At 39.8% G+C, this 13,504-nt stretch overlaps 2 protein-coding genes across 7 annotated transcripts in view; both read right to left on the minus strand.

Moving 5' to 3' along the window:
- The window catches only part of arhgef6 (Rac/Cdc42 guanine nucleotide exchange factor (GEF) 6), a 49,691-nt gene extending 43,392 nt beyond the window's left edge, over positions 1–6,299 (minus strand). For 3 of the 4 annotated variants that reach the window (XM_079839145.1, XM_079839144.1, XM_079839143.1), the window contains exons 1-3: positions 5,998–6,274; positions 4,449–4,532; positions 347–431 (exon numbers count right to left, since the gene is read on the minus strand). In XM_079839145.1, coding sequence (XP_079695271.1) covers positions 347–431; positions 4,449–4,532; positions 5,998–6,162 — 334 coding nt within the window. In that variant the 5' untranslated portion in view covers positions 6,163–6,274. Of the gene's footprint in view, positions 1–346; positions 432–4,448; positions 4,533–5,997 lie in introns of all 4 variants that reach the window. The other variant, XR_013818198.1, reaches the window with a different exon arrangement.
- Positions 6,300–6,521: 222 nt separating this feature from the next.
- rbmx (RNA binding motif protein X-linked) lies at positions 6,522–13,288 on the minus strand. Of its 3 annotated transcripts, none has more exons than XM_079838398.1 (11): positions 13,199–13,288; positions 12,226–12,352; positions 10,326–10,432; positions 9,967–10,132; positions 9,690–9,806; positions 9,480–9,591; positions 9,090–9,224; positions 8,924–9,015; positions 7,454–8,388; positions 6,723–6,824; positions 6,522–6,648 (listed from the first exon to the last, which is right to left on the minus strand). In XM_079838398.1, exons 2-9 carry the CDS (start codon positions 12,332–12,334, stop codon positions 8,084–8,086), a joined length of 1,143 nt encoding a protein of 380 aa, XP_079694524.1. In that variant the 5' UTR covers positions 12,335–12,352; positions 13,199–13,288; the 3' UTR covers positions 6,522–6,648; positions 6,723–6,824; positions 7,454–8,083. The 3 variants fall into 3 exon arrangements, with proteins under 3 accessions (XP_079694524.1, XP_079694523.1, XP_079694522.1); XM_079838397.1 differs by having other exon boundaries at positions 6,723–7,291; XM_079838396.1 differs by having other exon boundaries at positions 6,723–8,388.
- Positions 13,289–13,504: the final 216 nt, after the last annotated feature.

Genomic DNA, 13,504 nt, shown 5'->3' on the forward strand with positions numbered 1-13,504 from the left:
AACCTAACAACATACGTGGCATAATTTTTGGAATGACTTATCACGAAAGGAAAAAAATAGCACCACTTAATGGAAACGCTGTCATTTCGCAGTATTTTTTTAATCGACTTTTAGAAAATATCGCAGCTAGTGAAGCATTGGAATCGGGATCGGTATATACCGATCACCATGACAAGAAATCGGTACTCAGTATCGGCTGCAAAAATCCTGATTAGAGCATCCCTAGTTAACACGACTCTCACTTGAGGCGGAAGAAGAAACTCACCAAAGAGAAGACAAAGCTGATGTCTACAGTACTCAAGAAAAGAAAAGAAAGAATATCAACATCTATAACATTATGAATTACCTTGAGTGGCGATGTTTATTGCTGAGAGTGTTGACAAAACCTTGTTGAAGTTCTCCCCAGTATATAAGCTCTCTGGATCAAAGCCCTAAGAGAAAGAGACAAGTCAAAGATCAGAAAATCTGTCCAATGACAGCGATTATGAATGAGATCATGCTAGAAGCAGCAGAAGTAGGTCAGAAATCAGAGGAGAATCGGCTTTTGTCTACAAATAAATAACCAGGGGTGTACATAGGACGTTTCATCAGAATACAATCTGACATTGATTCTCTTAGCCTATTATGGCTTATGCCTATTTTACACAACCAGTTAGATTTTTCATAAACTCACAAATGCAACTGAAATATAACATGAACATTTAATTGAACTCTCAAATTTTTTAAATCCTGTATACCATTTGGGTCATCCATAACAAAAAATACACTACACTATTTTGTTAATAATATAGAAAAAGAAAGAAATTAAGAAATAGAAAGAAAGAAATTTGGTTGTGGAAAACATCTTTAGTGTTTTAAGATGTTCTGTCTACAGGCCCTGTCAGTCGCTGGGCACAGACAGCTATCCCCTTTCTTGCTATGGGTACGGTTTCACATGTTAAATAAAACATAATAGCGTTTACACAGCAATGCAAGAAGCGTCTGTCCTTGTATTTGCTAAGTGCTATTTCGATATGGAGGCTGCAACAAGTTCAGTTTATAGATTACACTTTACCATTTACTTTAGAACATTTGATTGTAGTTTGCATTTGTCTCTCGTTAATAGTTAAAAGTGGCTCATATCAAGCTTAAGCTTGTGCTACGATACTTCTTGTTTTCAGCTCCTTTAAAAGCAGAAGTGAAAGTTATGCGCCTGGCTTGTTTGTCCAGTCACATGACTTTCATCAACTATATGCCCACTGGGCCTTTAAAAGAGCATGAAACTGGAGCTGTCTTCAAAACAGATATGACGATATAAAAAAAAACATTTTCACCAAATAACGTTATATATAATTCACCCGATCAAAATATACTTATTTTAATGAAAATGTGATTAAAAAAATAATGAAATTAAATGGTCCTTGTGATCATTTCGAAAGTAAGTCTCGACCTATGAACAATTTGATTAATCAGGCCATATCTAAAAGTGACATTAGGGCTTAGAGGAGGGCCAGTTCCTGAGTGAAAATGAATCATTAAAAGTTGTTCAAATGAGTCTGTTAATGAATCGGACTACATCACCATTGAGATTTTGATTTTGTGTGCAGTTCTCAAGGAAAGGACACTTGGTATAAGAAAAACATGCACAGTCTCATCAATTCAGGCTGCAGAATTACAACACTAGCATGACTGCGACAGAAAGCAATATACTTCTACCGTTTTTTCCTTCCATTTTAACCAGTATAAACACCCCATTCCCAGCTACTCTCACCCTCCCTCCTTGTCCAGCTTCACAACATCACCATTAATTATAGGGGGGGGGGGCAATCATTTGTGCTGCTGAGAGACTAATGCCAAGTTCAGACTGCCCAATTTTAGCCCCGATTTTGACTCGCCGACAGGTTTTGCGAAATCGCCGACAAATGCCCGAAATCATAGGCAAATCGGTGCTCGTGCACGTGAGTGACAATCACGCAGTGTGAATGATCAAAGACGCGATCAGAGAGACTCGCCGATGAGTCGCCGACGCCCGCAAGATATTTGGCATGCTAAATATCTGGACCTGTCTGCGATTCAAACTCCTGCTGTGTGAAATGTGTTCTGACTGAAAAACACATTGGCGATGAACTACAGCCAATGAGAGAGTGAGATACAGGGCAGCGGAGGTTCAGGGAGGAGTTATAGAATATCAGTATTTTAATAGACAATTATTTACAATTATATTAAACAGAAACAAAGCAAAAACATTTACTCGACCAGCCGCAACAGTAGCACATTGCAAAATTATTTATGTACCTCCAACTCCCTTTGCAAAACACAATCTTTGCTCCTTGTGTCTCCCCAAGCATTTCCTCCTCCATAAGATTTTTTCTTTTTCTCCTTTTTGCTGCAAATCAGCGCACAGACAATTTGGACCGCAAGTTTCTGCACTGCAGTCTATATTTTTAATAACAATTCCAGTCTTGCGCGAGAACTCCGGTCTGATCTCCGGTCCTTCTCGCTTCTCGCGTGTGCATTGTTGTGAAACGTAATTTGCAAACGGGACAGAGCTGTCGGCTATTATTCCTCTTGTACAGTCATGCAATGTGAAACCCCCTGTCGCCGATCCATCGTGCAGTGTGAACACAGCAGTGACTGAATGCTGGCTCAGATAGTCATGCAGTGTGAAAAGTGTGATCCGACGAGTTTGAAAATAGTGCAGTCTGAACTAGGCCTTACTTTAGCCAAAGATCACAACATCACACTTTTATAGTATCAAGTTGAATTGATTCAATTGTCTTTAGCAGACTTGGATAGATATTGTTCATTCGTCAGCTGATATTTGGAGAGTTTGAGATGAGCATTGGCCACTAATTGAGCCTGATTGGCCCGTTAATATAATGTTCACTCTGCCTGGTATCGGTCACAAAATTGTCCATGCATAGCCCACAATTTCTGTAAGCAAATATTGTGCAAAAAAGTGTTTGTTTTAATTTTAATTAGTGTATCTTAAGAGATGTATGTCTATCCCTCACAGCCTCGCTTTCACTCCCGATAAAAATCAAAGATGGCGCTGCTGTGAATAAGGTCTATGGCTGCATCCCAAATCACATACTCTCTTGAGTAGGTAATTATTTTCAAATCAGTAATTACTTTACAACCAATAAAAAATGATGTTCTATAGGCTATAGCATCAATGTGTGTAGTATGAATATAATCTGGACATTTGCCATGTTGCCCTTATCACATAACCTACCGCGGCAGTTGCATTGCATCACTGCCATTCACAAAACCTCTCCCGTGGCCTCATGGGATAGTAAAGTATCCATCGTATGCACATGTCAGAATCTCCCCAGAAGAAGCATGTCATCCAGGTACTATTTACCTACTCTTTTATGAGTAGGCCTACAGTGAATTCGGACATTTTTGTGACTTTTGTCACATACTGTTTTTCACCTACTATATAGTAGGAATGTATGCAATTTCGGATGCAGTCTATGAGCGGGACCTTGATGCTGCGGCTCCATCTCAGGATAAATACTGCGCAGACATATTCGGAGTCTGCAACGACTGTTACTGGGATATTTTGGCTTCATTTCTCTACAGTTGAAGGAAGCAGTCCCTCTTTTTTTTTTACAGCGAGTCTGGTAGTTACATTCAAGCTATTTTAAGACATAAAGAACTTTTTTTTTTTACAGGAAAAATACTTTAAATATGCCATTTTGACTATTAAAAGATGAATATTAAGGAAGACAATTATTGACTGCATTGGGGTAATTTAACAAATCTAAACAAAAGCATTACATAAACAAGTAACATGGCACTAATGAATCATGTTCACCACATGTGCAAAGTTTATCAGTCAATAACCACATCTTGTTCGTAGTTTTAGTACAGGAACCCTGTCAAATGCAGAGGGTGTGGCATGAAAGTCTGGCTATGTGTTTGTGTCAATAATAGACATTGCAGATTGACCATGTTTACTTGTGATAGGTATAATTCCTGACCATCTTCCTGAGACGCCTGTAATGTTGCTGCAGCTCAAGACCATAATAACCGTAATAAATGAAATGCACATGCAAAAGAGCTAGTATTATGAGCAATCTTGTTTACTGGCCTATTTTAAGATCACATGTGCAAAACCAAAACAAAACTCTGCAGTTTATCTGTCCTCAGGGAGAGCTAAACTAAATTAGATGGGCAGAAGAGTACTCTGCAGAAACCAATATACATTATTAAATATAAGCCTATTATTTACTATAAGTGATTACTCTGTTAAGAAAATCATTCCTTCATAAAAGCAATGCTTATAGGCATAGCTTTAATCTGAAATGCATGTTCATGCACATACACTAATTTACAGAACTGATTTTGTTTATTTGTGATCTACCGAGAGAGCGATGTTTTATACACACTCCGCTGTACTTCCCAAAGGCAGTCGGTGATACAACACATTCAAGTACAGAAACTGTAGAGAAAGATGATCTTACCTCAACCTTTAGAGACTGGCATCCTTTTAGAAACTCCCGAATGTTTGCAATGCATGCCGCTTCGCATTTGGGTTCAGTTGAATACTGTAACCAAAGAAAGAATGAGGATGTAAATAATCTCAACTTTGCTTCGAACACACTGCAAAGCAAAGAACCACCTGAGATCAACAAGATCTCGTTTTTGGAAGTGAATGTCAGCCTAGCCTATGAGCCACATTGTACCCAGCCACTGCTGTCCAGTATCGCATGCTACATTTCTTTGGCGTTCAGTATACTAAATTACTATTTCTTTGCGTGAGCTTCGTCATGTTACACACACAGCCCGTATCTATGCTAGATCTCATCGGGCCCTGTCGAACCAGGAAAATACATTTTGGAGGAAGTGACGAAGTTTGCTCAGCAAGATTCTACTTGGACCGCTTACTAGTGATGGCAAATCCGACTCATTTCTTCGAATCGATTCTTTCAAACAATTTGTTTAAAAGATCCGACTCCAAGTCCAATTCTTTTGCGAACTAACCGGTGTAGCATATCACATGGGCTACATTTGTATTGTAGATTAATGTGGTGGCAACAATGATTCATCTTTTTAAACAGAATTAAACAGAAATATAATTTGCATTATTTAACATCAAACAACAATAAAACATTTTTTTTTTTATTTGAAAAGTTTTGTTTTAACGAATCGTTCAGGTTCAGTCCCGTTTCGCGAACAGGCTAATCCGATTCATTAAAAAGATCCGACTCCAAAGAACAATTCGTTCACGACGAACATATGGGTAAATTCAAAAAGAAAATATCTATTTGAAAGCGTTGTGTAACATCAGTAAAGCGGTATATCACAGAAATGTGCTAAAACGAGAGGAAGGGAGGAAGACAAGAACCAAAAAAAATAAACTTTTAATGGGCCCTTTATATAAAAAAGAGAAACTTTTGTCATGTTGTATTGATCAGCACATTCGTTATAATGCCCCTGCATCGAAGCACGATTTCAAAGCGTTTAAATTAAAACGAACTTTAATTAGCATAAATTAAAATATATAGCCTACCGTAGGCTATCGTATTAATAACGATCCTAAGTGCAAACGAGTAAAAAGGGGAGTTGAATTGGTAAATTACTAGATAGCAGCAGATACAGACAGACATTCAATAATCTGAGATCAGACTGACGACTTTTACAAACGAGTTACAAATGTTCTTGCCATTTTATACAAAAGTGGACATCGACAAGTAATTTAGTGTTTGAGACTGTGATAATGCGGAACAATTTCTCATGTAACAGGAAGTCAGATTGTATCTCTTAAATTGTGCGCCCTGAATAAACCCAGTTAAATACACATTCATCGCGCACTTTTTCTTTTAACATATTGTATCTATGCAAAATGTAGTGCATCTAAAAGTGTCACTTGTAACAGTATGTTGTCATTAGGCATCGTGCACCGCCAGTTCCGCATGGCTGTTAGCTGGGGTTGCATTAAATTGAAATACAAATCACTACCATTTACGACTGTTTGATCAAAGAAACATACATGCGCATATTATCGTTTACCTTTAAGATGGCTCCAGGTAGCAGTCGCTCCATAAGCTTACACAGGACGACCCCATCTCTGAGAGATGTTTTCAGAAATTCCTCAGGATCAGCGATATTCTTTTTGGGTGAATTAAGCACGCCTAATGTTATTAGCCACGTAACAGTCTGCTCCTCGGGGTTCATAGTTTAGGCTCAATGGGCCTTTCAGATTTCGCTGCACCCTTGGTGCGCCGGCTCTCACTATTTGTGTTGAGATGCTACCCACATCCGTCGCGCTTCTGCTTTTTCTGTATGTAACAACGACCATTTAGCACCGCGACTTAGTTCTCCAGTGGACGTCTGCCATATAACCAACAGAGGCCTCGTTGACATTTCAGTGACAGAGGGAACTGTTATTGCTTTAAAAAAGCAGCAAGCATTTTCCATATGGTTCAACTTTTAAATTAGCCTGTATATGTAGTATGGGTGAACACTAACATTATGCCGAGACACCTCAAATATAGTGGTAATTTATTAAGATACACAGACAAGAAACAAGTTCATTTCAACTCAAATTATTGTTTATTGGAGAAAAAGAAAAAGAAAAGTCAATGCAATTCATCTGTATGATCCCCTCTAACGTCATCAGCCTCGATGAACAGCAGCCTCCAAAGAACACAGATTCTGGATCTAGATGAAAATAGAAACTAGTTATATGGAGAAGCAAAATATAATATTGTACAGGTTTAAGGACCTAAACATACCTGCGTCTTACAGAAGACTTGTGGATCATCCACAACAGGTCCTGACCAGCAATGAAGTATTCATGTATGCATTACCATCAAACTCCCTTTCCTCCATTCAGCCTGCAAAAAGAGAGCTCCCATAAGCAAACTGTTGTAGCTCAGCATAAGGGACAGATATTTTAAAAATGAATTTTACAGAAAAAAACCCCAATCTGAAATGTTTTCCAGGCTTGTTGATAGGGTGCTGTCTTTTCTCCACGTGGTGTCCTTTGTTAGAATCGGCATGCTTGCGAGCGGTTCTGGCTTTTTGTTAACACTAAGTGAATTTACAATTTCAAAAGGATTCCACTGGGAAGTGTCAAGAGGTTTTGCAGCTATGTGGTTTACATTTGACTGTAGGGATAGATCCATTGAGGAGATTCATCTTAATATCCTTTTTTTAAAAAAAAGGCCATTTCTCATTTGAAAGGGGCAAAAAAAAAAAAATCCAGACATTCTCCTTTAGTGCAACAGAATTGATAGATTTTTCTGAGACTAAGACCTCCTAAACTCAGTGATCCAGTGGTTGGGGGGGAGGGATCAGACTCCTTTGAAGGCAGAGAGGAGGTTGTGTTAATAATGTTTGACTGCATTTGAAAAAGCCAGGGCAATCAAGACGATGTTTGACTAAATTACACTAACCTTCAGGTTGCAAAATAACACCACTGAGACTTGACTTATACCAGAACAAAAGGGTTTGCTTTGCTTACCAGCTGTTGACAGGTTTTATCTGTGGTGCTGAATTGTTTCTTGCATTTTGGTTGTCTTTGGATTGGTCGATGAAAGACGTCAATGTTTAGGCTTTGTGATGAAGGATCCATTTGCACTGAGGAAAACTATACCCATAGAGAGTTTGGAAAAAGGTGACATTTGTCCATTCCTCAACAATGTGAACAATCATGCCTACATGAATATTCTGCATTGCATCTATGTTAAGTGGCATTTGGGGGTGCTCACCATGGAAAACTGAAGAGGTGAATAGATATTTACGCTTCATAGTTTTCATTCTCTTGAATAGAGTGTTGCTCAAGATCTTTGATTAAAAACACTTTATTGGTAAATGAAAGCCATACGCTAGGGCATTGCAGGTTTAAACAAATCACTAGTATACAAAAACACACTTAGATTTGCAACGGTACCATTAAATGGGATGTGGGCATGGTAAAATAAACTTTGCATTTAAAAAGGACAAAAAAAAAAACCTCCACAAGTTTATGTACAGCTTGAAACTGAAGCTTGAAGTCCAGAGTTTAAAAGGGCGCTCTTTTGAATCTCAGTCTTTTGAAGGTCTCAACGAGAAACCACAGATTCTCCATCTCATTCCCCCCCCTTTTTTCCTCTTAGTATCGGCTCCGAGCCATTCCTCTATCTGCCCGACCACGGCCACCACCCCGAGGTGCCCCACGGCTCGAGCTGCTGTATTCACGAGGATAGCCCCTCTCAAGTGGAGGTGGTCCCCGCTCCTGCCTACCCGGTCGGTCACCACGATTAGCGGAGTACGGGTCACTCCGACTGCTGGGATAACTGTCGCGACTGCCATATCCATCCCGGGAACTGCTTCCATAGTCGTCATAACGACTGCTTCCACCACTCCCACTGTAGGATGGAGGGGGACCCCTTGAGGGTGGGGCGCTGCGTGAGTTACCTGCAGGGTCAATGGGTCATGTAATTGGCAAAATTTACTTAAACATTCTTTGCATGATACTGCGTTGTCAAGTGCCCATTTCCTTAAATCTGCGTCACGTCTAGCTCAAACGTTAGAAACTTTCCAAATGGGGATAGAACAAATTTGGATCTCAGATTCTGGGTGGGACTACTTCAGCCTAAGATAACTGAACTACCCAACTGAAGTGTTGACAATTGACCACTCAGAGCCCTTTGACACGTCATTGTTGAGTAAATGCACTTTCCTTGGTTTGGATTGAATTCCAGATAGATTGTTGTTTGGGTACTGCATCTCTTGGTTGTTCGGACAGAGCTACCGGAACGACTCAAACTTTTGGGGGGCAAAAAACAGCTTGCAAGAGATTCCTTGTTGGTGCGATTTTGGTTGGAACACTCAGGATGAAAAGACGCCGCGTTTGATGTTTCCACTTTTTGGCAATCACACGAGGCAGCCCTTTCCAGGCGGTTTGAGTGGAGCCCCTTAACCCTTTTCACCACACTTAAGGTTCACTTACCGTAACCGTCGTATGGGTCTCTATAGGAGCCTGTACTGGGCCGCTCCATGTAACCCCGGGGCTCTCGTCCTCCACCATAGCCATCACGATCACTAAGAAACAATTAAACATTAGGCCGGATTCTCAAACTGCCATCACATACAAATGACGTAGGATGTTAACACACCTGTAACCTCTGGATCCTGAGCCATATTCATCTCTAGAACTAGAATGGCTTGAATATTCCCGGTATGGGTAATCTCGTGGTGCCGGAGCATAGTCTCGACTGTCCCGTGAGCTCATGTAGTCACGGCTGGAATAACTGTAAAATGAACAGACCATCACCAATATTATTTTAGTAAACTATGTTAGCAATTCATATTTTGAATTAGCTTTTTTGTAACAATGTACTTCTGATTTTTTATTCAGATTTAATAAATAATTTCACTTAATGACCAAGGCACCATCTCTAATTTTCTAAGTGAGAGAAAAAGACTAACTTGTAGGAATAGCTTAAGCAGTTTATGCATCTAGCCACTCAGCATTCCTGAATTAGTCACACTTTTACACATCTCACCTGTCTTTACTACTGTAGTGGTCATCACGAGGTGGAGGACCGTCATCCCGCCGTGACATCAGAGAATCTCTGCGAGGAGGGCCGTATGGGTCTCTGTCTCTGGACACTGGCGCTGTTAAATACATTGAGAAAACAAATGATTGTATGATTAAAACGATATAATTTTTTTTTTTTAAAAACGCACAAAACTGGTGTGTTCGGCAAACTCACGTCTGCCCATTGGCCCAGAGTGTGCAGATCTCTTGGGTGGGGGTCCTCCGTTCCGCACTGGGGGACCTCTCTTCAGTGGTGGCGGCCCTCTTGAGGATATGCCTTTAAAAAAGGGTTCTACAATCCCTACGTTACCCTGGTAATCTTTTTGACAGCAAGCATGTGTTAAATCTAAGCTCAGAACTTCTTAGAGGACAATCAGTTCAAAAAGATCATCAAAATAGAGTGTCATCACTGCACAAACACAAAAAAAAGTGGATGATGTTCTGAATAGTACCTCTGCTTGGTGGTCCCCGCATTCCACTTGGTGCTCCTCTGGACCCTCGCGGACCTCTGGCAGGGCCACGACTCCGTGAATGAACTAGTGGTGGACCACGGCGTCCTGAAGACTCAAACTGAGGTTTTGTGGCCTGTTCCACTTTAATAGGTTTTCCGTCAAGGGGCTTGGAAACACAGGGAACAGAAGTTTAGGAAAATGTTGCTTTTAAATATACATGCTCACTGAAAAGCAAATGTGCACATCCATTATGTAAGCTCAGAACTTCTTAGAGGACAATTGTGGACTACATCAGTTCAAGAAGATCAACGCCACAAATCATCATAGCTTACAAATGTGAAGCTCATACCATTACTTACCTTTCCATTCATTTCTCTTGCAGCATCTTTTGCATCACCAGGATTTTCATAAGTTACAAACGCGAAACCTCTAGATTTGTTTGTCTCACGATCCTTCATCAACAGAACTACAAAAGACAAGGGGGAGGAAACATACGGTCACACTTGAAACACCAAATGCTTTATTGAAGCAATAGTTCACCAAAAAAAAAAAAAACCTCAATTAATAATGTCATTCCAAACCCATCAAATCTTCTTGGGCTAGTCCAAATACCACTTTGAGCTTAGGTAGTAATCAAACCCGAATATTCTAAGCGTCGGAGGGAAGGGGCTGAACATTCTTCTCTAATAAAGGCAGAAATCTCAGGGGGTGCCAGGTTAGCAAAAAAAAAGGCTATTTGAATCCAAAAATGGAAAAAATTCAAATACCAAACCACCAAAATAGTTTTTAGTGCAATCCGAGGTATCTGTCCCACCATTGAAAAGCCAGTCACCCAAAACTGACAGTTCAGAGTTCTCATAAAGAGATCGTAAGAAGCTCATGAATACAGTGGTTTATAGGAGTGTAACGATATTCAAACCGAAAAGCCACGATACACACCCACGGTACGAACCGCGATACTCATTTAGAACCGAACGTGCCCTGCCCCCTGCTGCCCCAGCCCAGCTCTCACTTCACTTTATGCCACAGAACTATTTTCTCTTCCTTGAAATTTAATTAAATAGTAATTAGTATAGTTTAACTATAATCATATTTTTACTAAATATACCCCAACTTTTGTCTTCCAAGTGCATGTCATGTGACTTGGTGATTGAGTGCTCAAGTTGCATGGTGGAAGGACAAAGGCAGTTTCCCCATTTAGCCAGGTTGGCTAAATGCTACCTTGACGTTTTCTCTACAGCAATGTTTCTTCTCAGCTGGTTTGGTCACACCGTTCTGAGCATATATACATATCTATGGTTCTGAGTGGGTCGCAGAGTACCTGAGAAAAACGTGTTGTTCCAATTCAGTATCTGCAGTCATATGATATGTTGTAAGGCTATATGTCAGTGTTATTTTCGTAGCTTGTTACGAAATAAAGTCTCTCACCTTAGAAAACCGAACCTTCATGTCCTGCCAGTCGCTATACTGTGCCGCTACAAATGCGGCGGTGTGCACTGTATACATTCATATATGCGCAAGAAACTTCGATCATGCAACGTTACGTTTTAAATTAGTACGTCATGAAATAAAAGTACCAATAAATCACATAACTGGTACGCAGTGTGTTAGCTGGGAAGGATTTGCATGCAGTTTTGATCACTCTGTTCATCAGGAGCCGTTTTCATGTTTCATTAACAGTTACTGTTGGTATTGTGTATTAATGCGATTTTATTTTGCTTTACCTTACAGGCCTATGTATTCATTAGAAGTAGTCATATTCGTACAATTTGTGTGTTGGTCATTGATTTGTGGAATAAATTTGCTATAAAAAAAAAGTCTAGACCACTCCACAATGGAGGCATTTATTTTAGTTTACTCAGGTATGCCAACTGCTTTAAAGAAACCGTGAAGCCAATGTATAAAGTTAAGTTGTTAAATTATTATTATTAAGTTAAAAGTGAATCTAGTGTTATTATTGCTGGTGCCCTGCCATGAACCCTGTCCCCACAGCAAACAGAACCGAAACAATGGCATCAAAACCGTGATATGAACTGAGGTATTGATGTATCGTTACACCCCTAGTGGTTTAATCCCCTGTCTGAAAGTTATGGCTTTGGAATGACTTGAGGGTGAGTATGAGACAACTTTCATTTTTGGGTGAACTATCCCTTTAACATTTTAGCTCATCTCTCTACAGCCCAAATTACAAATTCAATAATAACTTGCATGGCAAAATTACGTTATCAAGTAATTTAGATCACACAATACTACCATTACCTTCGGCTATTCTGCCAAATTTGCTGAAGTACGCTTCAAGGACCTTCTCACTAGTTTCAGTGTTCAGGCCACCGATGAACAGCTTTCCTGGTCGGTCTGCCTCTGCCATATTTCCCCACTGTTGCCACTACAGAGGAGACATTTCTGCATTAAAAGAGAACAGTCCAGTGCATCTCGTTTGAAACATAACAGCTTAAACCAGCATAAGCTGGTCTCCCAGTCTAACAAAAAAAAATTCCCAAAACCAGTAAACAGACCAACCTCACCATGTGGGAGACCAGAAACTCTAGTTTAAACAGTTTATCATCAAGAATATTACACGCAAGAACGCAGAAAACAATGCACACATGTCAGCACGTGTTGGTCTGCAGATTAGGTCATTTGGGACTAATGTAACCATTCTCTGGAGTAAGTCAGATGGTTAACTCGTTAGCTGATAGGCCCTGTCTGGCTAACTTAGCTGATCACGTGCGAACAATACGAACCATCGAGCTTCAGAAAATACTAAACGTTTCTGTCAAACATTTTGCATGGTATTTACATACACATTTTAAAGCATGCTTCACAAAATGGCGGACGCTTAAAATTACAAGGCTAACGTTACTGGCAGATACAGCAGCCTGAGACCTCTTCAGGCCATATGGCTAACTTGCAACACATGTTTGATTAAGAAGCTCGTATAGTCATGAACTACACTCACTAATAAACAGCTTTTCGATTAAAATATATATAAGATAATAACGCTGCTTTTCACAAGATCAAAATGGCGATTGAAATATGCGTTTAGAAAAACATCTTGTCGTCTGACTTCTACATGAGGCCATTTTCAGTTACCATCACATCTGCTAAATATACATAACTAACGTTACAGGGCTACGTGCGTTTGAAAGAACGCGCACGTAAAAACTAACCATCTAACAATAAATACAAAATCTAAGCACGATGAATATGTTTGAATGATCCATTTACTTACCTCAGGATCAATAGGCAGAAACAAAAGCGCCTGCTGGTTTATATGTGTCTAATGTGGTTTCGACCCGCCCAGTGCAGTCACTTACTCTATGGTAGGAGCCTAGGAGGGAGGAACTTAACGTTATAAAAGTCTCTCACGCCCTCTATTGTCATGTTTGCAAACTGTACTTATTTTTAAACGATGCTCTTTCTCCTCTTACTGATGAATTTCACACAGAAATTAATAGCGCTAAATATATATTTGAAAAATGGTGTAAGATTGTAATCATATCTGTATCTAAATAACACATGTTGTTTACGTGAATAA

This window comes from Gobio gobio, assembly GCF_949357685.1.
Source record: "Gobio gobio genome assembly, chromosome: 16".
NCBI classification, from domain to species: Eukaryota; Metazoa; Chordata; class Actinopteri; order Cypriniformes; family Gobionidae; genus Gobio; species Gobio gobio.